The sequence below is a fragment of the Chelonoidis abingdonii genome, chromosome 8, assembly GCF_003597395.2.
Source record: "Chelonoidis abingdonii isolate Lonesome George chromosome 8, CheloAbing_2.0, whole genome shotgun sequence".
NCBI lineage: Eukaryota > Metazoa > Chordata > Testudines > Testudinidae > Chelonoidis > Chelonoidis abingdonii.
The window spans coordinates 106,263,102-106,288,828 of NC_133776.1; the positions used below are offsets into that span (position 1 = coordinate 106,263,102).

Sequence of the window (25,727 nt, forward strand, 5' to 3'; positions counted from 1 at the left end):
TCCATCAACAATTCTTAAGCCAAAATGGTAAGGGATGCAACCTCAGGCACTGGAAGTCCCTAAACACCAAATGCCAGAAGCTGGGACTGGATGACAGGGAATGAATTACTTGATGATTGCCCTGTTCTGTTCATTCCCTCTGAAACATCTGGCACTGGCCACTGCCAGAGACAGGATACTGGGCTGAATGGACCATTGGTCTGATCCAGTATGGCCATTCTTATGTTCTGAAGGTGATTGTCTCCTTTTGACTGGTTAGATGAAGATGAGGATGATTATGATGCTGACTGTGAAGATATTGATTCCAAGCTGATGCCGCCGCCGCCTCCACCTCCAGTAAAGAGAGATGACGAAAAAGATGCAACTGTCCCTGGTGAGTAAGGACTCTCATCTTCTATCTGAAACTTGTGGAAAGAATCTGGGAGTTTTGGAACGACAGGATGTGACACATCAAAGATTCAAGCATTTCTATCCAGTGGCTTTATACTGTAGCATGTTTGGGATCTTGTCAAAGATCCATCCTGCAGACTGGATCTGAAGATGAGTTGTGACCAATTATGCAATGTAGTAGTGCTGCTTAGGGGTAACTGGCTCTTATATAAAATATAGAGTAAAAGATGTTATAACACTTTCAACAGTAAAGTTAATATTCATAATCAAACTAACCTGTGACGTTCAGCTGCTTCTCTGTTTTGCCTTCTCTCAGCAGTGACTGTGAGTTGCAGAGGTGATCTAGGGATGCACTGAAAGGCTAAACTGGATCAGGAATCAATAACAATAAAACATGGAGACTTAGATTAAGCATAATTTAAGATCAGGAGACAATGCTTGTGGAGTGGTGATTGTACTGAGGACCAAGAAAGGAAACTTGTTCATAAGATACTTGCTCTATTGTAGTATCTGAAGATGGAGATGGTATCATTCTGCCTTCCATCATTGCCCCGTCCTCTGCTACCTCTGAGAAGGCAGATTTCAGCAGCTCTTCTGATTCTGAGTCAGAGATGGGACCCCAAGATGCAAGGCAGGCAGAATCCAAGGAAGGGAAACTGACGCTGCCTCTTGCAGGAATAATGCAGCGAGATGCCACCAAACAGCTGCCGAGTGTTACTGAGCTATTCCCGGAATTCCGGCCCGGCAAGGTATTGTATGTATTGGGGACAATGTCCAAGGGGAAATGATGGAAACTCCGTCACTTGGAACACTGAAGACTGGGGAAAAAAAAAAAGCCATCCTAGTAAATGTGTGCTTGGTAGGGTGAGAGGGGCTAGGTGATTGTCATCTCCATCTCTGATTTCTCTGTCTGTGTACTGGCTGCTGTCAGTGACTGTTTTCCATGGGAAGCTGGATAGTGCTGCTTCTGCTCTCAGGAGGAGTCTCTTAGAAAGAATTTTTTGTGTAAATCAGGTTCTGATGTATATGTTTTACCCTTCTATATAGAGCTTTGGTGCACAGATTTCAGAGCACTTTATGAATGGGGAGAGAGTACCCTTCTCCAGATTACAGGTGAATCACTGAAGTTAGTCACAGCCTCATCCACTTGTTTGTCAGCTTCTCTCACAAATGTCTCTGCTCCTTGTTCCCTAACTCAGGGAACTTTCTCCCTGAACTGATTGATTTAAATGCCTCCTCAAGACCTAGTGTATCTGTGACTCCTATAAGAAATCAGCTGATAGTACTGGCTAGGATGAGATGAAGATGGAGGTAATTTTAAGTAGCAAACTGTTTGCAGGTCCACAGCTTCTTAGATTGTAAATTGCTAAAGGCTAGGGAGCGTGTCTTTGTATGTGTTTGTCCAGCACTCAGCACAAGGACGTCTTGATCCCGAGTGGGGCTGCTGGATGCTTTTCCAGTGTAAATGTTTACTAAGGGTATGGCTACACTTAGAGCTGCACAGCGCTGCCGCGGGAGCGCTCCCGCAGCAGCGCTTTGAAGTGTGAGTCTGGTCACAGCTGCACATACTCCACCTCCCCATGGGGATTAGCTTACGGTGCTGGGAGCCGCGCTGCCAGCGCTGGGGCACTATTTACACTGGCGCTTTGCAGCGCTGTAACTTGTTGTGCTCGGGGGGGGTGTTTTTTCATACCCCTGAGCGAGAAAGTTGCAGCGCTGTAAAGCGCCAGTGTAGCCAAGCCCTAATAATAGTGATAAAAAAAACTAGATGAAACAATTAGGTCATCTCCCAGGAGTTGTTGTAGGGTTGATCCCTATTGTAAATTTGCTAATATCTTGTGAGTGCCTTTGAGCAGGAATTGTCTTTGTGTGTTTCTATGGTACTTAGCACAGTGGGGCCCTGACCTGAGTAGGTGCTAACACGACACAAATAACTTCAATCTAGTTTTAAATGTGGCAAGAGACTGGTATTCCACCACTGTTCTCAGGAGACTGTTTGTTTTCCAGCCTCATACATCTCACTGTCTGGAAGATTTTCCTCAACTGAAATGCTATTTTTTTTCTTATTCTTGTCCCAGTTACTCCTACTTATATCTCCTTTATTATAGGTGGAACTGTTAATGACAACAGTTATTGAAATTGCCTAACTCTGCCTTTTACTACCCCTGTTTCCAGTTTATAACTTTGCCGAACATCTGCAGTTCATGTTGAAACTTTCCATTCTTGGTCTCTGCCACAAGTTGAATTTTTCTGGGGTTTTAATAAAAAAGATGTAGCTATTTTGGAGAACAAGATTGGCAGGTGTATTATTCCTTTAATGTTAACCAGGTTTTTCAACCATTTTTTGAAGAGCACTACTACCTTAGGGGTTTGCAGCAGGAACTTGAAATTTGGCAAGGGGATAGACCCTGAGGTTAAATGTTTTATTTTTTTCCTTGTGAAAATCCATCCAGATTAGTTATAAATCACAGAAAATGATTATTCGCACATGTACTGTAGAATTTGTTAGAGGCTTATTTCAAATCCTGTATGGTAGAGCCCTGTGCAGGACTATTTTTTTTAATACTGCTCCTATCCAGTCCCACTCCCATCTACTCCTGCAATCTTTCCTGCATTTTTATCCCACTTCCACCTTAGATCTCGCAAGAGAGACAGATTCTACCAGGCTCCTAAAAAAAACAACCAACCAGGGCCAGCCCACAAAATTTTGGCACCTGAGGCGGGGAGCTCAAATTACACCTCCATGCCCCCTTTCTTGGGTCGAAACTTTGAAAGGTCTCAGTTCTGCCTTCTTCCTGTTCTTCTCCTCTTGTGGTACTGTTACCTATCTCGATAAAGGAGAACTAACAACTTAAAATGCCTGTTACATAAAATTTTTGAACAACTTAACTTTCAAACGCCTGAACAGCAAGTGTAACTTTTCTTGTCCGCATGGTAATCACTGGCATTTTTATCTGTTTGAATAATCAAAGTGGTGCTTTCTGTGCCTTCTTGGTTGCAAAGATTTGAACTGCTTCCTGAAGGTCCACAGTCTGGGCCAGCTTGTGCTCTATTGAGATGGTTGCAAGGCCAACCAGCCTCTCCTGTGTCATTGTGGAGTGTAGATGTGTTTTTATTAACTTCAGCTTGAAGAAGCTGCTTTCTCCCCTGGCAACTGTCACAGGAAGTGTTAGAAGTATGCACAGAGCAACAGAAACATTTGGAAAGAGAGTGGTCATCTTATTTGTGCGCATGTATTCCATAACAGCCTTTGGAGTTGATCCTGCTGCAATGTATCTTGAAAGGGCTTTCAGTTCATCACCTAAATCACTCGCATCAATATCGCGCATGTCATCATGTGTCAACACTATCTCTAGTTCCCTGCACTGCTGGTGTAGGTCTTCTTCAGGTATAATGAGGCGTTTTGGAATATCGTACAACATCCCAAATATACTGCTGTGTTCCTTGAGCTGCACGAAACATTCTTCAACTGACTGTATTGCACAATCTAGCACCTGGTTAAATAATTAGACTTTGAATTGTTTGGGGTCTCTTATGGGATTATCCCGTGCCTTGTAATCAAAATGTCGTCTTCTTCCGTGACTCGTGTATGGGTGGGAAAATAGCTTTAGCTGAAGTTCCTCTGCAGAACGTTTTGAAATCCCTCATCTGACCGGTAAGACTGTAGGTATGACTTTTTGTCTAGTTGTTCCTTTGCTCCAGTTATGTCAAGGTCAACGCCTTGGAGTCTCTTGCTTACAACATTTATTTCAAACAGTATGTCATGCCACAACATTAAGCCACACAGAAATTTGAAGTTATGTATGTTTCTGGTGATTCCATTTCCCTCTGCCGCTGTTCTCTCATGAACAGTTCCTGTCATAGCATTATCCTCCGTAATGGCAACTATGGCATCATCTGTCGTCCCAATTTGGTATTTGATAGGCTTTATCGTCTCCACTCGACTTTCCCATCGTATGGCACTGCGTGGTTTCAGTGTCAGAGAGGATGTTCCCAGGTGTTGCTTCAAAATTTGCCACTGATGAGTTGATGCAGAGAAAAATACATAGATGCTTTAAATTATGTTAAAAAATTCATCAGCGTCACTAGAAGCTGATGCTGCATCACTGACCACCAAGTTCAATCAATGAAAATTGCATGGGACAAAAAAAGATCGAGGGTTTAACTCTCAGTGTCTGCACTCCTCTGTCCTTTCTTCTCATGTTGGCACCATTATCGTAGCCCTGACCTCTCATGTGAGCTATCGCAATTCCCATATCTTCCAGCTTTTTAAGAAGCACATTTGTCATACAAGCTCCTGTAGTATCATCACTGTCAATAAATTCTAGAAAATGCTCTCTGACAGTCACCTTTGCAGGGACATTTTCACTAGGTTCTGTTGTTGGTGCATTTTCTAACATCAAAGTCATTTATTTCGTTTGGCTGATGTCAGGTGTGCAGCCCAGAATAACAGAGTAATATTTTGTTTGAGAGTAGCAGCTGTGTTAGTCTGTATCCGCAAAAAGAACAGGACTACTTGTGCACCTTGGAGACTAAAATTTTATTAATAAATTTATTTATAAATTTGTTAGTCTCTAGAGTAATATGTCGCTGACTTCAGATCTGCCACAATCTTCTGTGTGACTTTTGTTGCCAGTAACTGTATGATCTCATTTTTGAATTGTTTTTCCAAGGTAATGGTGTGTATACATTTCTTGGGTGATGACTCTTCTTAGATGCTCCTGGAGTACAGCATCAAACTCAGCCATCGGCTCCACAATTTTAAGGAAGTTTCCATTGTTTGGCGCATACAACTGATCTGAAGTGCCACGCAGTGCAGGTTTTTTTGGGTAGCAAGCATTCTCACAATGGCAATAAGCCTTTTCAGAACATTTTTGCCAGTAAAGAGACTCTGATGCAATCTTCTCTTGATGCTGATCATCTATGGTGGCCTTTAACCTTAGTCTAGTCTCAAGCTCTTTCAACCTATGGAGTGCTGCCTGGTGATTTGCTACCTTCTCATGGCATGCCAGATTTCTAGCCAGATTTTTTCAGTCCTTTGTTCCTGTAGAACCCAATGTGGCTGGAACATTAGACTCTAAGAGTTTGCAACAAAAACAGTATGCAGCATTCTGGGTTTTTGAGTACATAAGTCATGGCCTCTCCACTGTGTCACCATTGGGTTTTTCATGCCAGTAAAGTGTTGGATGGAAACTTCTATTTTCATTGTCTTTGGGGAACATGGAGTTTTTCACTTGCTGTGGCCCATGCAGTACAAGGAAATCTCTCAGGCTACTGCTCAAGTGTGTCCACAGTCCTGGATCATCTACTCTTAAGGAACTAAACTCAACAGCAGCTGTTTCTTGCGTCTCCACCACATTCTTCTCTGATCTTCACTTTTCTTCAGGAATGTGCATGGTTACATCCATTTGAGATGGAGATACGGATGCTGCAGTAGCTGCCAGGTCACCTTCACTCTGACTAACTGGAAGATCAGGCAACACCTCACCACTCACATCCTCACTGGGGCCGGAAGGATCACTGTGAACATTTGTGTCTATGTATCTCAGGAGAGCTCCTTCCTGTTTAGCTAGAAAAGCGTCCTTTGCGTGCTTTCTTTTTCTGAATGCTGCCCCAGAGGGGCATTTTCTTCTTCCACTCATGACTGCTGTTCTATGCCAACTATAGCAGTTCTCAACACTCAACTGAAGGGGACAAATAAGCAGGCTGGTAGCAGGGCCTGAGTGTGAGAAGATATCAGCATCTTAAGGGCCTAACTGGCACCTGGTACTTCCCGTTCTCCTCAAGTGGGTTCAGGAAAGCAGCAGGAAACAGGAAGCTCCCTGAGAAGCTGGTGTTATTCAGTCCAGGCTCCTTGGGGTGCTAGAGAGGTATATAAGAGGCTGCTCCTCTCTCTGTCCCCCTGCAGCTCCTGCTGCTTTCTGTCCTTCCCTCTCTCCGTTTCTCCTGCCTGCCTGTTATGTCTCTTGTGCCCTCCTTCCTCCAGCACAGAATTCCTCCATCTCTGTGCATCTAGAGCAGAGAGACTACATATACATTAGCACCAGACACAATGTTCTACATCAGGGGTAGGCAACTTATGGCACGAGTGCCGAAGGTGGCACATGAACTGATTTTCAGCGGCACTCCCACTGCCCGGGTCCTGGCCACCGGTCCGGGGGGCTCTGCATTTTAATTTAATTTAAATGAAGCTTCTTAAACATTTTAAAAACCTTATTTACTTTACATACAACAATGGTTTTGTTATATATTATAGACTTATAGAAAGAGACCTTCTAAAAATGTTGAAATGTATTACTGTCATGCAAAACCTTAAATTAGAGTGAATAAATGAAGACTCGACATACCACTTCTGAATGGTTGCCGACCGCTGTTCTACACTCTGGGTCCTGTCTATAAAAAGGGAAATAAGGGCAACCGGGGGAGTTACAGACCAGTCAGCTTAACTTCTGTACCCAGAAAGGTAATGGAGAAAATAATTAAACAATCAGTTTGCAAACATCTAAAAGATAGTAAGGTGATAAGTAACTATCAACATGGGTTTGTCAAAAACAAATTGTGGCAAACCAACCTGATAGCTTTCTTTGACAGTGTAACAAGCCTTGTGAATAGTGGGAAGCTTTTGATACTGTCTCACATGACCTCATAAACAAACTAGGGAGATGCAACCTATATGGAGCTACTATAAGGTGGTTGGAAAACCATTCCCAGAGAGGAGTAGTTAGTGGTTCACAGTCATGCTGGAAGGGCATAACGAGTGGGGTCCCACAGGGATCAGTTCTGGGTCTGGCTCTGTTCAATATTTTCTTTAATGATTTAGATAATGATATAGAGAGTACACTTATAAAGTTTGTGGATGATACCAAGGTGGGAGGGGTTGCAAGTGCTTTGGAGGATAGGATTTAAATTCAAAATGATCTGGAGAAATGGCCTGAAGTAAATAAGATGAAATTCAGTAAGGACAAATGCAAAGTACTCCATTTAGGAAGGAACAATCAGTTGCACACATACAAAATGGGAAATGACTGCCTAGGAAGGAGTACTGCAGAAGGGATCTGGGAATCATAGTGGACCAGAAGCTAAATATTAATCAACAGTGTAATGCTATTGCAAAAAAAGCGAACATCATTCTGGGAGGTGTTAGCAGGAGTGTTGTAAGCAAGACATGAGAAGTAATTCTTCCTCTCTACTCCACTCTGATTAGGCCTCAACTGGAGTATTGTGTTCAGCTTTGGGCATCACATTTCAGGAAGGATGTGGACAAATTGGATAGTCCAGAGAAGAGCAACAAAAATTATTAAAGGTCTAGAAAACATGATTGAAGAAATTGGGTTTGTTTAGTCTGGAAAAGAGAAGACTGAGAGGGGACATAAGTTTTCAAGCATGTAAAAGGTGGTTACAAGAAGGAGGAAGAAAAAATGTTTTTCTTAACCTCTGAGGATAGAACAGGAATGAATCTGTTAAATTGCAGCAAGGGAGGTTTAGGTTGGACATTAGGAAAAACGTCCTAACTGTCAGGGTGGTTAAGCACTGGAATAAATTGCCTAGGGAGGTTGTGGAATCTCCATCATTGGAGACTTTTAAGAGAAGGTTAGACAAACACCTGTCGGGGATGGTCTAGATAATTAATCTTGCTATGAGTGCAGGGGATTGGACTAGATGATGTCTCGAGGTCCCTTCCTGTTCTATGATTCTGTTCTTTAGTCATATGGTACCACCCCCGAATAGATAGATTAATTAAAAATCCTTGCTATTGGACTAGAAATCTCATGTATCAATTCTTTCAGTATTCTCGGAGAGATATTATCCCGTCTCTCTGATTTCAGTGCAATAAGCTCTTTAAGATTTTCTTTCATTTCAGATGTGGTGAATTCCCTTTTTATGTACTCATTTCCATCTATCTTCATTTCCATGTTCTGTATTATCATTCTTACTGAAAACGGAGGCAAAGTATTAATTTAACGTTTGGGTCATTCCAATGTTATCTTTAATCCCCTCCCCATCTGCACTGCATAGCAGCCTGACCTCATCCTTGCTTAATTTATTTTAATTACCTTGGCAAGATCTAATTCAGCTTCATTTTCAGCAATTCTCACTTTACTTCTGCATTTTCTGACCTTCAGGGTGTAGCTTTCTTTGTTGACCAGTCCCTTTTTCCATTCTCTGTAGGCTCTCTGTTTACTCCTTGAGGTAAATATTCATCCGTTTGGATCTGGAGCCTTTCCCTGAAATGTCCCCCCCTTTGCTCGGGATGCAAATTGCAGTTAGTTTTTGTACTCTTGACCTCCTCCACATTTAAGTCCTTGTGTGCTTCAGTCTAGTTGACTTTCTGTAACTCCTTCCTTTAATTTTCCAAATTTTGAAATAAAAAACCGTAGTTGGTGATGTAGTTTTAATTAATTTGAACTGTATCAACTCATGATCACTTGATCCAAGATTTTTTTTGTATGATCAGCTCTTCTGTGATGTCCTCACCAGTTACCAAAACCAAGTCTAAATTTGCATCAACTCTTGTTGGCTCAGTAACTGATGAAGGAAACTCACCTATCATGTCCAGGAGTAACTGGGCGCTACCATTATTGGAAGCCTTTATTCTCCAGTCTGTATCTGGGATGTTAGTCTCCCATTATGACACAATTCCTGGTATCTGTATCCGAGTCTGATCTGGGGGGGAGGGTCTATAGCAGACCCCCACAGTATCCTAGTAGAACCTCTTTTACAATTCTTCCTCAAAGTGATTTTGACCCAAATAGATTCTATTTTGTTCATACTATCACTTATTTCTTTACATTTTACCACATCACTGATGTACGATGCTACCATACCACCTTTACCCTTATTTCTATCTGTCAGAAACAGCACATACCCTACAATACCTGTATTCCAGTCATGAGTGCTATTCCACCATGTTTCTGTAATCTCTATTATATCCAATTTGACTTCCTTCCCCAGTAGTTCCAGTTCCTCCGTTCTGTTGCCCGAACTCCTTGCATTCATGTACAAGCATCTGTTTTTCCCTTCAAGCCTCACCAGGTTTCCCATGCATTCGTAGGGCCAGATTGTGACCCACTGTAAGTCTCCACAAGGGTGCATGTGATGTGCCCTTACTTCCCTTTTATGCGCTACCTATATTACAGGACATGGAACAGAGGAGAGCTGCCTTTGTGGGGCCGCTACTCGCTCTCCCACACAAATGGGCAGGGACAAGGTGGAGCCTGGATTCTGGCTCCCTTTATTCCCAATGTTTGTGTGCAGTGCAGCTGACCCCGCATGGAGCGGGGAGGTCATCTGTATCAAGTATAGGGCTGGTACAGTTTACTTTGCTTCAGGAGCAGAAGGCCAGATTGTGGCACCTACATGTGACCGCTTACTTGAGGCCTGTGGCAGATTTACACCTTAATTCCTGCCCCATTGTGATACCATCTTTAGTTAGATGATCCCATACTATTTGCCACAGAACCTTTGCCTCATGGTGAATGAGACTCTGTGGATTAACTGGGGCTGCATAATGAATATGGTTGTTATCTATATGAGTCCTACTTATTTGTTGCAGAAGTTGGAAGGTTGAAGTGAAGGATATAGGGAGACTGTTGAAAGAGAGAGAATGGGCTTATAGTTAAGGTAGTTGGCTGCGAACTAGCAGAACTGGGTTCTATCACTGGCTCTGCCACAGACTACTTATTGGCTGCTGAACAACTCACTCAGATAAATTTTTTCAGATATTAAACCTTATGGTTCAAGGCTTAAGACAAACTTTAACTTATTAGAGATCAGGAAGAGACTTAATGCAGAGGTACAAATCATCCCCCGCCTGCCTACACTAGGGAGCACCTTTCTTTGAATCTGGTGCTCCCTACTGTCTGAGACTGGATCCCGGACTAGATGGACCTAGGTTCTGATCTAGTGTGGCAATTCCTTTGTTCTTATGTTTTGCAGGTGTTCACTAATTGTCGTCTTCATTTTCTGGGTGCTCAACTTGGGACATCAGAGGCCTGATTTTTCCAGAAGTTCTGAGCACTCATGACTCTTTAAAAACAAAACCGCACAATTCTATCTTCAGTTTAGGGTTTAGGTGATGGTGAGTAAAGAAGTCATAGGACCTGTTGTGATAATTGGGCCTACAAAGGTACCCAAATTGCTCACCTGTAAAAAGTATGTAAAAGTGAATGAGATGTTACAATAACATTGATGGGAAAAGGCATGAAAGGGAGACAGAATAACTGAATTAGTTTAAACAAAAAGGCCTCGTTGATATGATTCAAAGACTCTGTTGAAATTATGCTTGTTAAAAACAGGATCTGTGGAGCTGGAAGTGAATGAGCCAAAATGGGTATGTCTGATATTGGGCCTAATTGGTGGATAAAATAATTAGGGATGGGCTTTTCTGCCCATCACTCCCTTTTTGGGCCCTTAAAAGAAAGAGTTTTGAGTGTGTGGGGTAGGTGGAACAAAAAGAAGAACAGATGAAAAGAACAGACAAAGGCTCTTGGAGTGAGCTTCACCATTATGGCTGCCACACCCACTGTTTCCTGGGATCCTGGGCTTTCATCATCCTAATCCTTGACGTGTCCTGGCCAAATAGAGAGGAACCCAGATGATATCATCACCCCTACCAGCTCCAGCTGAATCCCAGATACCATCAGGGATGAGTTATTATCATCTTAGATCCCAGCTGAGAGACTGTCAGACAAGGGGGCTTTTCGTTCTAAGACTGGACATTAACAACAACAGTAACAGCACCTCCAGCCCGTCTCAACTAATTTCTTCTCCTTTCCCCAAAAGGGCAGCATTAGATCCCATCTAAGAGACTGTCAAACAGGAGGGCATTCTTTCCTTCTAAAAGCTGTTGACAGCTAAAGGGAAAGGGAGCAAAGGATGTTGTTAAAATTAAAACCTTGCTTAAAATTTTAACTGTTTGTCCTTTTCTGTATCTTTAATAAAAGGTTAAAAAAAGTGTAATGATATGTTTGCCATGGTGCTAAGCAGGCTGAGGTGTCTCTATATCAGGCCCTGTATCCTGTTTAACATTGCTAAATGTTGGACAGTCACTGGGTTATGTTAACACCTTTCGCCCATTTATTCCATCTAAATCAATTCAAATGACCACACACTGAATGATCAGATAAAAAATAATTGAACAGCTGCTCCATTGCCTGGGACCATTCATCCTTTGCACTGAATGAGGCAGGATTCCTGTGTATGTGATTATACACCTTGTATCATAATGCATATGCACCAGAGAGCGGAGTTAAGGTTGAATGTACAACATTAATTCTATCATTGCTGAACTTCTGAGTGGTCAGCTTTGAAACTTTAACATTCTTGTAATATTATTTGTGTGTAATATTATACATCAGCTTTCTCCTTGGTTTTTACACACTTCAGATATTTCTATACTATTGTGTGTCTGCCCCCTAATAGTTATCATCTAGAAAGGATTTACATGTTTAACTCTTTTCCCTTCCTTATAAAAAGTTCCCTCCATCCTTTTAACAGTTTTCTTGGCTTTTCTTGGCATGATCTCTAACTTTTCAGTATGTCTCTGGTAGTGGAATATGCTGAATGGAAAGACATTTTGTCCAGATTCTGTTGTGCCCCACCTGGATAAATGGGGGCTGTTCCCCCTACGCTCAGGGTTTAACTTTCAGGTGAATTTCAGAATAAAATATCCTTGAGGGTTAAATAAAGGTTCTACCAAACAGAGATAAAATGCCTGATTCATTTCAAATCTGAGAATAATGAGACCACCAGCTGCACCAGGGATTGGGGGGGGCCACTTGGAAGTTAGGTGGTTACACTTCTCCAGTTATTTCTTGCTCCTGGCCTGGCCTTGGTGAAAAAGTCTCTTGGGCTTGGAGTGCTTCCTCATCCTTGCTGCTCATGTGTATGAAATGCTTGTGCTTATGTCATCAGGGACCTATCGTTTGTCCTTGTGACCGTCTTTCTTACTACTTGTAGGTGCTGCGTTTTCTCCGTCTCTTTGGCCCTGGGAAGAATGTTCCTTCTGTTTGGCGTAGTGCCCGGAGGAAACGTAAAAAGAAACATCGGGAGCTAATGCAAGAAGTGCAGATCCAGGAGGGTGAAACTGCAGCTGAGGCAGGAATGGAAGAGAAGTCTCCCTGGGAATATGAATTTGCTCCTCCTCCTCCTCCTGAGCAGTGCCTCTCAGATGATGAGGTGGGACGTCTGAGATTTAGGAGGGTCTCTAGCTAGTAACAGGTAGTCATCCTGCCAAGACAATATTAGTGAGGGGAGGTTAGGCTGCCATTCCCACTGTGCAGAGGCTGCTCCTTGGATATTAAGCAGGGGCTCCAGAGACCATTCCCTAGTGGGTTAAGAGCCCTTGTATAGTAAGGAATTAGGGGACTCTTTCACCTTTTTATTGTAGCAGTGGAGAGTCCTCGTATCGCTGGAGTGCTAGTTCCAGCATTTGCTAATGCAGCTGTTAAGTTTGAATATACATCTCTGCTGCTCCTCTCCACTGAGAATGAGACAGAATTTGAAAGCAAAAGCTCCTGTTGCCAGCTCTGAAAGCGGTGACTGACAGGTTCCTTTTTCCTCCTGTGCTGCAGATCACTATGATGGCACCTGTGGAGTCCAAGTTTTCCCAGTCTACTGGAGACATAGACAAAGTGACAGATACCAAGCCCAAGGTGTCTGAATGGCGTTATGGGCCAGCTCAGCTCTGGTATGATATGCTGGGGATCCCTGAGGATGGCAGCGGATTTGACTATGGTTTCAAACTAAAAGAGCATGCGAGAGAAAAAGAGACTTCAAATCATTCTGTGGAGAAGGTGAGAGGAAGCATGTGTAAGGGGAAAGGGGCTGTGAGGGTGTGGTTGTGTGATGGTGGTGAAGAAGTGGGGGAGTGATAGCTCAGTGGTTTGAGCATTGGCCTGCTAAACCCAGGGTTGTGAGTTCAATCATTGAGGGGGCCACTTAAGAATCTGGGGCAAAATCAGTACTAGTGAAGGCAGGGGCTGGACTCAATGACCTTTCAGGGTCCCTTCTAATTCTATGAGATAGGTATATCTCCATATATTATTATTATGAGGCAAGGGAACAGGGCTGGGGTGGTGAATAAGGCAGGGAACCGGCCAGTGGAAGAGATGTGAGTGGGAGGGGGAAAGGGGAAAGATTCACAATGGAGACTCTTTCTTCTATAGTTTAAGCAGCAAAATCAGTTAACTAGGGTCTGATGCCATTGTTCCCTCTGCAGAACTTGGGAGTGATGGCTGAGAAGGATGACTTGCTGGCTGATGAGCACTTCCTCATGGTGACACAGCTACAATGGGAGGATGATGTGATCTGGAATGGGGAGGATGTCAAACACAAAGGGACTAAAACACAGCGTGCAAGCCTGGCAGGCTGGCTGCCCTCTAGTATGACCAGAAACGCCACTGCATACAATGCCCAACAAGGTGCGCGGCAGCTGCCTTTACACTTTCTCATGCCCACACCCTGAGGGAGTGGGTAGAATGAGGGGATCTTTGAGTTAGCCTAATTGAGAATGTCGTGTACAAACTAATTTCCCATTCTCTCCTCTTCAGCATGTGGGTTTGTGTTCTTTCTCAATCAGGAGGTGGCTTTGGCTAAACCAAGTTGAGGCCAAAGCCTTTTGTCCTCCTCCTGCCCAGATAGGCTTGGCCTCTTCTGTTAGACGAGAGAACACTGAAAGCCAAGTGCGTGTCCAGCGAAATGTCCTGCTGTCCTTCCCCTTTCTAACTGAAATGAGGGGCTGGACATACCTAATTCAGTACCAAAGGCTGATGTCCTGGAGACCCTCTAGTGACTGTTCAGATTTCCATTTATGGCAGCACTAAAATTCCTCTGCTTTGCAAGTTAATGCTTGGATGTTTGCTCTTCAGGGGCTAGTGGAATTTTGTGTATTTTATCAGAGGCGACTTTTAAAAAGGAACTTTTCTCACATTGTTCCTGAGATGACAATATTTTAGGGCTCCTCTAGCTAAAGGAACACAGTTTTTACAAACACCAAACTTTTATCTCAAGCTCAGACATTGTCTGGTTTTTAAAATTGAACTGTAAATCCAGAATTATTCTTTATTCATTGTAACTTACTCTGTCTCTCAAAGGAAAAGCTGATGGAACTGTCAGGTTATACCAATTACTCTCATTTTTGGATGCTGCTACCTTGTCTTCCTGAGTCTTGTCGTCAGACACCCTGAGGAGCCAGGGAAGCAGATTAGATAGCAGGGGGTAGTGAGGATGGGGGAGGGGCTCTGAGAGGGCAAGGAAAATTGAGCTGAGCTGTGAGAAAATAGGAAAAAATTATGGCTATGCAGGAGTAGTGCCTGGGGTCCGGAGCAGCTTTGTTACAGAAGGTGAAGAAAGCGATTAGGGGAGAGGCTGTTCCAGATTTGATTCTGACAAATGAGGAACTAGTTGAGAATTTGAAGGTGGAAAGCAGCTTGGGTGAAAGTGATCATGAAATAAGTTCATAATTTTAAGGAATGGTTGGAGGGAAGACAGCAGACTAAAGACAATGGATTTCAAGAAGGCAGTCTTCAGCAAATTGGTAGGTAAGATCCTGTGGGACACAAGTCTCAGGGAAAAGAATTCAGGAGAGTTAGCAGTTTTTTAAAGAGACTTTATTAAATGCATAAGAGCAAACTATCCCAGTGTGTAGGAAAAATAGGAAGTATATTAACAGACCACCCTGACTTAACCAGGAGAACTTCAACAACCTGGAACTCAAAAAAGAATCATAAAAAAACTCAGAAGCTAGGTCAAATTACAAAAGATGAATATAAAAAACAGTACAAGAATATGGAAACAAAATTAGGCCAAGCTTTTCATAAAATGAGATTAAACTAGGTAGGGACATAAAGGGTAACAAGAAAACATTTTACAAATACATTAGAAGCAGGAGGCGGACTGTGATGGGGTGGCTGCCCACACAGGCAGGAGAGGGGTTAAGGCAGTCTTGGAGAGACTGTGCAGAACCCAGCCAATCAGAAAAGGGTTTATTGGGAGAGCCAGTCAGGAGAAGGCTTACTGGAGCAGCCCAATATAAAGGGCTGCTCAGCAGAGCAAGGGTTAGTCTCTTCCTGGAGGGCAAGGAGAAAGGACTGTCTGCCGAGGAGCCCTGGAGATATTGCAGTGCTGGGCAGGGTAGCAAAGAAAGAGGGGAGCTCTTGGCTGATCATGGCCAGACTGAGGCCCTGGAGCAAGGGCAGCAAAGGTGCTAGGGCTTTGGGGGAAGTGGCCAAGGGAAAGTAGGCAGCAGGAATAGGAGGAGGGACAGTAAGTGGCTGCTAGCTATAGGGTCCCTGGGCCAGGACCCAGAGTTGCGGGTGGGCTTGGGTTCCCCTTCCCCCCCCTTTGCCCCTACTTGCCAATGAGGAGAGTGACCTGAAGCCAGGGGCTAGACTAGAGACTGCAGTTGACCGCTGAGGCATGTGGAAGGACTGAGGACCGCCTCTTCCCCGAAAGGGGGGAGTGCGGGCTGGGGCACAGCTGGCGGGCTGTGTCCTGAAGAGGACACTGTGGTCTGGGAACGACGTGGGTGCAGATGGTAGAGATGGAGGAGGAAGTGGGAGTAATGGCGAGTGAGACACTGCTAGTAAAAGGATCTCTGATGGTCCAAGAGAGAATTCCCAGCACGACTGGAAGGAGGTGCTGCAGCAGTGGTCTGAACTGCTACAGGGACTAAGGACAGAGTAGGCCAATTACTCAATGAGGAGTGAAAGACAATAGCAGAAAACTCAGCAATGTCTGAAGTGTTAAATGCCTTTTTTGTGTCAGCGTTCACCAAAATGGTTAGCAGTGATTGGAGGACTAATGTAGTGAACATCAGTGTAAATGGAGTATGATTTGAATTTAAAATAGGGAAAGAACAAATTAAGAATCTTAGGGCAGGTCTCTGCTTAAAACACTGCACCAGTGCAGCTGGACTGATGCAGTTATGCCACTGAGCACTTTAATGAAGACGCTCTGTGCCAACGGGAGAGAGCTTTCCCATCAGCATAGTTAATCCACCTCTGCAAGAGGAAGTAGTTAGGTCTTTGAGAGAAGCTCTACTGCCGATACAGTGCTGTCTACATTGGTGGTTAGGTTGGTATAACTAAGTTGCTCAAGGGTATGGCTTTACCTTTGAGCGACATAGTTATACCAAACTAATTTTGTAGTGTAAACCAGGGCTCAGATAAGTTAGATGTCTTCAGATCGGCAGGGCCTGATGAAATACATTTTAGGCTATGTCTACGCTACCGGGGGATTGATGCTCCAGCGATCGATGCACCAGGGTTTGATTTAGCAGGTCTAGTGAAGACCTGCTAAATCCATGTCAGAGCGCTCTCCAGTTGACTCCCATACTCATCTTTCTCCTCTTGTTCCCAATGAAGTTGATGGGAGAGCGTCTCTCATTGACGCAACGCAGTGTAGACACTGCAGTAAGTTAACCTAAGCTACGTTGACTTCAGTTACGTTATTCACATAGCTGGAGTAGCATAACTTAGATCGATTTACTGCGGTAGTGTAGTCATAGCCTTAGAATACTTAAAGAACTGGCTGAGGAGATCTCTGAGCCATTAGCGATTATCTTTGAGAACTCATGGAGGATATGAGAGATCCCAGAGGACTCGAAAAGGGCTAATATACTACCTGTCTATAGAAAGGGGAATAAAGAGAATCCAGGGAATTATAGAACAGTCATCTTAACTTAGGTACCCAGAAAGATAATAGAGCAAATCACTTTACAAGCATTCGCAAGATAATAAGGTGATAAGTAATAGTTGCCATGGATTTGTCAGGAACAAATCACGTAAAACTAACCTAACGACCTTCTTTGACAGTGTAAGGAGTCATGTGGGTAGGGGAAGCAGTAGATGTGATATATCTTGACTTTAGTAAGCTTTTTGATACTGTCTCACATGACCTTCTCATAAGCAAACTAGAGAAATATAGCCTAGACAAACCTACTATAGGTGAGTGCACAACCGGTTGAAAACTGTACTCAGAGAGTAGTTATTAGTGGTTCACATTCAAACTGGAAGGGCATATCAAGTGGGGTCCTGCAGGGATCAGTCCTGAGTCCAGTTCTATGCGATATCTTCATAAATGATATAGATAGTGGCCCAGAGAGTACACTTATAAAATTTCTGGGCAATGCCAAGCTAGGAGGGGCTGCAAACACTTTGGAGGACAGGATTAGCATTCAAAATGATCTTGACAAACTGAAGAAATGGTCTGAAGTAAATAAGATGAAATTCAGTAAGGACAAATGCAAAGTCCTGCACTTAGGAAGGAACAATCAATTGCACAAATACAAAATGGAAAATGACTAGGAAGGAGTTCTGCAGAAAAGGATCTGGGGGTTTTAGTGGATCACAAACTAAACGTGAGTCAACAGTGTAACACCATTCCAAAAGAGTGAACATCATTCTGATCTGTATTAGCAGGCATGTTGTAAGCAAAATACAGAAAGTTATTCTTCCACTGTGCTCAGCACTGATAATGCCACAGCTGGAGTACAGTGTGCAGTTCTCGGCAGCACACTTTGGGAAAGTTGTGGACAAACTGGAGAAAGTCCAAAGGAAAGCAACAAAAATTATTAAAGATCTAGAAAACATGAAGAAAGATTGGGGGGGGAAAAGAATGGGTTTGTTTAGCCTGGAGAGGAGAAGCCTAAGAGGAGACATAGTCTTCAAGTATGTAAAAGGTTGTTACAAAGAGGAGAGTGATAAATTGTTTTCCTTAACCACTGAGGACTAGAGAAGAAGTAAAGGTTTTAAATTGCAGCAAGAGAGATTTAGCTTAGAGATTAGGAAAAACTTCCTAACTGTCAGGTCAGGTTAGAGAAACACCTCTCAGGGATGGTCTAGATAATGTGTAGTTCTGCCTCAGTACAGGGGACTGGACTAGATGACATATTGATGTCCCTTCCAATCCTACATTTCTGTGATTCTGTGGTGTATAGAGACTGCTCCTCACAGCGCTGATGTGTGTTAACTGTCTGGATCACCACACTGCAGCCCCTTGTACAGCTGAGGAGGGCTGAGTGACAATGCATAGGTGCCGGAACTAGGGGTGCTGGGTGTGCTTGAAGTGGTGTCCATCGTAGACAGGGTTTACAGTTTGGCTCAGTGGCTTTCAGTATCCCCGCTACACAAATTGTTCCGGCATTGCTGTGGTCATGTTGAGGATTATGGGGGGACTGCAGGGGATAACAGGATATTGCGGGGGAAGAAAGTTGTGTGGGATTCCTGGGAGGCTGGGGAACCGAGTATCACTGTTCTTGTTGTTTGGAGGCTCGCTGTGTGCAGGCAGCAGTGCCATTGCATTTGCAGTGACCAGTTATCATCGGTGCTGCAGTGCTGTTGCCAGACGATGGTCTGATCTGATAATCTTGCTCCTACGTTTTGCCAGGACCTCCCCACAGGAGGCTCACTGGAGGGAGAAGCTGCCTCAGCAGTGGTGCTTTTAGATTCTGCCATGGAGACTAACTGTGATTTTGTATTTTCCATATACAAATAACTTATTGCAGACTTTGCCAGTGCCCTTGTTCATACTGGACTGTACAGAATATGTTTTAGGTGCTGCTTGGAGTTGAGTTGTAGAGAAATTTGTGTATAGTTGTTTGACTATATGCTAGAAGTGCAAGGTTGCTAATTGTGGGGGTAGTGTCAGATTAGGGAGCAGGCTCAGGAGGAGATGGTTGAACACTTGCAGAAGAGGAATACTGTCTTGTAAAAAAAAAAAAAACAACAAAAAACAAAACCAGTCAAATAAGTGACTTCTACTATATTCTGGACAGTATCCTCCCTGCCCCATTCTGCTGTTGTCTCTAGCCTCCCCTCCAGGATTACTGAGATCTTGCACAGCAGAAATGTGGATTCAGTTTTCCTTTTTAAACTAAATAAGGAAAGTCAAAGATCCCTTATGTAGTAAAATCCACACTCCAGGGTGGGATTTCTGGTCTAAAATGCTGCCTCAGGTCCCACCATAAAAGATAAAGCCCTCAGTTTTGCCCAGTGGAAAGAAGCTTCTCTTTCCCCAAAACTCTGCCCTCTGATAGGAATAAACCTTCTGTTTCCTTACTAGGTACATGGGCATTACTAGACTTCATCATAAGTGACCCCTCTAGTCCAGCATCGTATCACTGACTACGGCTGTTAATAAACAGCTGTGGAATAATCTGCCCATATGAGATGTTTCTTAATCTTGGGCATTGAATGTTTGGTTTAGGCCTTTATATTTCAAGGTTTATATCCCTTGCAAATTTGTATTCTTTCTAAAGGAATTGCACATATTTTTATTGTTCAGTTCCATGTTGAATCCTTTGAATAATGTAAAGGTCTTTGTTTTAGTCTGGTGACAGTGAGTTCCACAGATTATGCATTGCGGAGAAAAACATTTTACTTTGCAGATTTAAATGTTCTTGTTTTATGCAAGAGGGCAAATAACAGTGCTCTACGTGTCTTCTCCACACCATTCTTATACATCTTTATCATACTGTCTCTTGTCTGCTAATCCTAATCTTTTCAATCTGTCCTCAGACACAACTCTCAGGTTTATAATAATCTTTCTTGCCCATCTCCGGACCCCTTCAATTTTTGCTTGCTCTCTTCAGATGGGGTAACCATAACTGAACACGTTATTGCAGGTCAGGACATATAATTTATTTATATAATGACATAATATGTTCAGTATCATTGTTTCTCTCAATGCAACCTAACATCTAGTTTTGTTTTTTTTAACCTCTGTTGTGCACTGAGCAGGTGTCTGTCTTATTGTGCTGTTCACAGATCCTATCTGGTATTGGGAAGAATACTCTGGTGCTGCCCCTCTGAAATATATCCTGCTGGGACTGGGGGGGAGAAATATAACATTTCATTAGCATCAGCATTTCAGAGCCTCCTGCAAGCATCAGCTATATTGCTGGAATGTAACATTCTTTGGGCTCAAGATTTGTGAGGCAAGGATCCTGCCCCTAGGGAGAGGCTGGAAACTGTTTTCCATCTGGGTTTGAGTTCGGGTTTAACAGTCATCAGAAAAACCCTAATGTTGCTCTTGTTTTCCTCTCCAGGGCTGAACCGTAGTGGCTCTTTGCTCAATCCACCCATTCCACTAGTGCAGAAACCCAGTATAGCAGGGGTCCTGGGCATCGCAAAGGGCAAAGAGAAACAGCCTCCTGAGCAGCAAGGTAATGAGCAAGCATTAGTCTGTGAATAGTGGGCTATGTGGAGAGAGACCTCTGTATAAACTTGGGCTCAATACTAGGGGTAGGAGGGTCCTTCTATAATCAGTGACTTCCAGGTCAGCAGGATGTCCTGCTGACTTACATAACCTCTCGAAGGGCCTTCTCTGTCCCTCTTAGAGAGTCTCTCCTTATCCCCCATAAAGCAAAGTACCATGGGCTTTCATGAGTTATCAGAGCTCCTAAGAGAGTTGTGACCTCTCTGAGACTTTTTACTTTGCTTATCTGAAGGTCTTCCCCTTTAATGGCAAAATGTCATGGGGGCCACGTGTAGCTCTTCAGAGACCTTTTGTCCAACTGTAGTAGGGTATGTGCTTATGCGAAGGCTCTGTTCCCGCTACAGTATAAGGTTCTGTGTGCATTTTTTTGCCTTTGGAGGCATGGACTCAAGAGCCCTGGGAAGGAGGGAAAGATTGAGTGGAACTGAAATGGGACAAAAGGGCTGAATTGAAAAGTTGCTATAGTAGCTTTGTGGAGTGTTAGCCATCAAAGATCACATTCTGCTGTCTTTGCAGCTGCCCTGGATGAAGATAAACCCTGGTTCTCCATTTTCCCAATCGATAACGAGGAGTTAGTGTATGGCCGTTGGGAAGACAATATCATCTGGGATGACCAGGCGATGGAAATGTTCTTGGATCCTCCAGTCCTGACACTTGATCCAAATGATGAAAACATCATCCTGGGTATGATCATGGCATTAGCCCTTTGTCTCTGTCTCTTCTTGGGGCTGATACTTCCAGACCAGCAGGGAAGAGTAGAGCAGGGAATGAGGGCACTTATTGGAAAGCAGAGGGTACTTAGAAGGCAGGCGGTGCCTACAAGAGTACAAAAATGAGGCTTGAAGAGGAAAGATAAGTGCATCCTATTCTGGAGGGGTGAAAGTAGGAGTGTGGGATAATAGTTGTGTTTCAGGGATGTTTTATGTAGATAGGAATCTCCAGTGGGTGGCTGTCCATTCTTTGCTATTCTGTGGCAGGAATTGACTGGTTGGTCCAACACTCCTACCTTTCTATTCTGAAAGCTATTTACAAATGATCCAACAAAACTAAGACAAAATCAATCACTCTAACAAGTTGGCACGTGCATTTCCAACTTCATGTTCAGAGCACCAGTAGACAAGGAAAAGTGAACAAAACTGATTATACAACAAATAAGTGAAGCTATGTCCTAATGCCTTCCCTTCCAAATGACCAACATCTTAACCTTACTTGAAGACAACATATTGTGAGGGAACAAAGGGAGAAAAATTTTATGACGACCTTTTTCAGTGTCCCCAGCTTGAGGCTCCTGCTCACTCAGACTGAGAGCAGGCCTTCCAGGCTACAGAAGCTCCATGCTAGAGTTGCAGTTTTTTGGGGGGGGGGTCTCAGTGTCTGTCTCTCATTTCACTACGTATTTGCCCCCTGAATCTTCTCTAGAACAATATAACTTAAAAACAGCTCTTGAATTTTTACTAGAGATGCCATGATAGAGCCTTTATTTGTGCTCTGGGACATTGAATCCTTACTGTCAGGGAGTTGGGCTTGTGATGGCAAATGTGGAAGGCGGTGAAGTCATTCTGGTATTTTGGCAAGTGGTGACTTGGTAAGAGGTTTTGAATTGCTGTAGAGATCTTTTCTGAGTCAGAAAGAAGCTGGATGATGGTAGAGAATCTTCAGGAACAGCTCTTGGAGTACACTCTGCATCTTCTGTGTTCATTACTAGAAATTCCTGATGAAAAGGAAGAGATGACTTTGAACTCCCCCTCCAAGGAGAACAAGAAAGAATCATCTCTAAAGAAGAGTCGGATCCTGTTGGGAAAAACAGGCGTCATCAAGGAAGAACCACAGCAGGTCACTGGGAGTCTCAGTGCTTTGGGGATAGGAATGGGTTAAGAGAAGTGATTTTTGACTTTTTTTTTTTTGTGTTAAATCAGAATATGTCTCAGCCGGAGGTGAAGGATCCCTGGAATCTCTCCAATGATGAGTTTTACTATCCCAAACAGCAGGGTCTTCGAGGAACCTTTGGAGGGAACATCATCCAGGTAGTGACAATGGGGCTGACTTTAGGGTGGAGGCAGATCTCCTTACCTTTGTGCAGAAATCTCCTGCTGGATTTAGCTGGATCTTGTCTGGTATCAAAATAGTTATCCTTCTGTGTATGTAAGTTATCACGCTGCTGTTCCTCTCAGATCCTCATTGTTCAGATTATTTCCTTGTTTAAGACAAAATCCTGGGGTGGTATCCATGGGTTGTGTCAAACTATTGTGTGTGCAATAGAATATCCCATCATTGTAGCATGCCAGTCTTGTTCAGTGAATCACCTTCTCTCTGCACTGCTGTTACTGGATCTCTGTAGATGTTTGTGCTGTGAAGACTTAAGGCAGTGCTTCTGTTGCCAAATTTATTTGACCAGGAGATTATCAAATATCAGTTAGACATTGGTAAATCTGAGTCAACACTCATGTAAACCAAGGCAATGAGATCTCTCTCTCCTCCCCCTTCCCTGGTTATAGATATAGGGATGCTTTCCCTTTCTTCAAGTAATAAAGATCCCTTTCCACATTTGGATGCTCTTTTAACTGTTAACTAGGGGAACATTGTCTTTTGTGCACAACAGAAAGTGAGCCATGTTTGGACACGATCTCTGTGAGAGAACCTGTCTCTGGGGGGTCCAAACACTGTGGTCACTTTTGCTGCTAGTGGAGTAAAGAAATTTCAAGGCCCTGCCATAAGATTGCGGGGTTATTTTCTGTGTGGTCATTGTAGACTGGGCTCTGTACTGATGTCTGTCCTCTGTGTCTGTTTTTCACTTGGTCCCAGCACTCTATCCCTGCAGTGGAACTTCGCCAGCCATTCTTCCCTACCCATATGGGTCCTATGAAGCTCCGACAATTTCATCGCCCTCCGTTGAAGAAATATTCCTTTGGGACCTTGTCCCAGCCAGGACCCCATTCTGTGCAGCCACTGCTGAAACATATCAAGAAGAAAGCCAAGGTAAAGCAGTGTTTCTTTGTATATCTAGATCTGTCCAAAGTCTCCATTGCCATGGTACATCTGTTTGGCATGCTGTTTCCCTGATACTCTCTTCTTGGATTCACATAGATGAGAGAGCAGGAGCGGCAGGCTTCAGGAGGTGGTGAGATGTTCTTCATGCGCACACCACAGGACCTAACTGGTAAGGATGGTGACCTCATCCTTGCTGAGTATAGTGAGGAAAATGGCCCTTTAATGATGCAAGTTGGCATGGCAACAAAGATAAAGAACTACTACAAGCGGGTGAGTGTTGTAAAGGAATATATAATAATGTTTAAACATTGTCATATATTTAATGTTATAAACAAATCTAAAAGGGAATTTTTCTGCTTTATCGTCTTCTTTGTATGGCTGATGTAACTGTAGGGCAACAACTATAATTTTACATTCAGATGATTAAGCCAGATAATTGCATCTGGAGTAGCAGAGTGTGTTGCTGTGATGCCTCCTTTGTATTTGTGAATGGGCATTGAGTTGATATTGTCTGTTCTGGGTGACCACAGTTGCACACTGGAGAGTCTTTAATTTTCCGTTAACGCAGCAAGTATCTGCATCTGTCATGGGTTGTGCGGATATGGGTTGTCCATGAGCTTCATGGGAGATTGAAGCTATGGATCTTTTGCATTGGGTCTTTCATGAGGTGTTTATCTATAACTTCTTGTGAATTCCATTCAGCTTTATGGTGAAAACTAACAAACAGAGCCCTGCGCAGATGCAAAATCTGTGTCCGCATCCATCCGCAATCTGCAGAAATGGTCCGAGGATATCTGCATCCGCTGATGCGGATATCCGCAGATATAAAGCGGATAGCCGTGGATTTGCAGGGCTCTACTAATAAACCCTCGCTGTTAGCCCATGGTTTGTTAACCCCAGAAGGGTCTCATGAATGCCTGTTGCTGGACACATGATATGGGACCTCTCCCCTTTGGACATTAACATGGTAATAAGAAAATAAAGAGCAAGCCTGTAAAATATTCATAAATGGCTCTATTTACTGAAAAAAGGACACTCACAAAGCAAGATTTGTCTTGGTAAACATGGACCTGGAGTCTTCCATACAGCCATAAGTAACGATTAAGTTTGATCTTTTTGGCAGCAGTGGCCAAAGTTCTGGGAATGTTTTATGAGCAGCCTGTAATTATGGTTTTTTTGATTCACAGTGGGATATAATGTATTAGCTGAGCTGCTGCCTGATTGACTGTATCATGGTCTTCTCTCGGGGGATTAAAAACATTTGCATGCTCCCTCCTACTATTATAATAAATGCTGGTGAGCAAATGGGAGATGGAAATGTTACTGGCCATGGTAAAGGTTAAGGCTCATTCTAAACCATCCTTGGGTGTAGAGCGAAATAATGATGATTTAAAAAAAAAAAAAAAAAAAAGACTCTGGAATGAAAATTGCAGTCCAGCAGAGCCCCCGTTAACACTGTTCAGGCACAGTGGAAAGATTTTGATTTGGTGTTCCTGCAGAACAGGTTGCTACTATACAAAAACTTGTTCTAGGCAGGGAGCGCTCAGAATGGGGAACCTCAGTGAAGGTAATACAATTCTCCTGGGAAAAAATTTGAGTGGATGTGATTGTGGGTTTTTCCTAAACAGCTACAATCTGAATCTATATATATATATGTGTCGTGACGTGCTTCTTGGGGGCATCAGGAAGTTAAAAACATTGTGGCCTAGATACTGTAGTAAGATGAGTCCCTGAAACATAAATTCTTGTGTCAGAGGCCTAGTCTGAGGCCTGAAGCCTGAAACAAAGTACTTCCAGGCATTGCTAAGCAAAAGCTGGGCTGTGAGCTAGAGGTAGGCCTCACTCTCACAGAAGTGGTGAGAATAGGAACTTGTGCCAAGATGACGTCAGGACACTCCATAGACATAACAAGGAACAGGCAGGTGTATCTCAAAGACAGGACAGCATGATGTATAGATCTGTATGTCTGGAATAACATGATCAAAGGGGAGACAGCACCCTAATGAGCCAAGGGGTTGTACCTCAATACGTCAGGAGGGATGAGTAATCTGTCCTGTAACTGTATAAAAATAGGTCCCAGAGTGCGCATCTTTGCCTGGCCTAGGGGGCAGTGGAGTGTCCTGCCACTGACT

General features: G+C 43.4%; 1 protein-coding gene across 4 annotated transcripts in view; it reads left to right on the plus strand.

The window, feature by feature from the left end:
• The window catches only part of TAF1 (TATA-box binding protein associated factor 1), a 115,967-nt gene that overhangs the window by 6,425 nt on the left and 83,815 nt on the right, over positions 1 to 25,727 (plus strand). For 2 of the 4 annotated variants that reach the window (XM_075068939.1, XM_075068941.1), the window contains exons 4-15: positions 260 to 373; positions 898 to 1,139; positions 1,438 to 1,503; positions 12,349 to 12,567; positions 12,963 to 13,184; positions 13,610 to 13,811; positions 20,438 to 20,554; positions 21,124 to 21,291; positions 22,313 to 22,440; positions 22,524 to 22,631; positions 23,410 to 23,583; positions 23,692 to 23,865. In XM_075068939.1, coding sequence (XP_074925040.1) covers positions 260 to 373; positions 898 to 1,139; positions 1,438 to 1,503; positions 12,349 to 12,567; positions 12,963 to 13,184; positions 13,610 to 13,811; positions 20,438 to 20,554; positions 21,124 to 21,291; positions 22,313 to 22,440; positions 22,524 to 22,631; positions 23,410 to 23,583; positions 23,692 to 23,865 — 1,934 coding nt within the window. The remainder of the gene's footprint in view (positions 1 to 259; positions 374 to 897; positions 1,140 to 1,437; positions 1,504 to 12,348; positions 12,568 to 12,962; positions 13,185 to 13,609; positions 13,812 to 20,437; positions 20,555 to 21,123; positions 21,292 to 22,312; positions 22,441 to 22,523; positions 22,632 to 23,409; positions 23,584 to 23,691; positions 23,866 to 25,727) is intronic. The other 2 variants (XM_075068940.1, XM_075068942.1) reach the window with 1 other exon arrangement.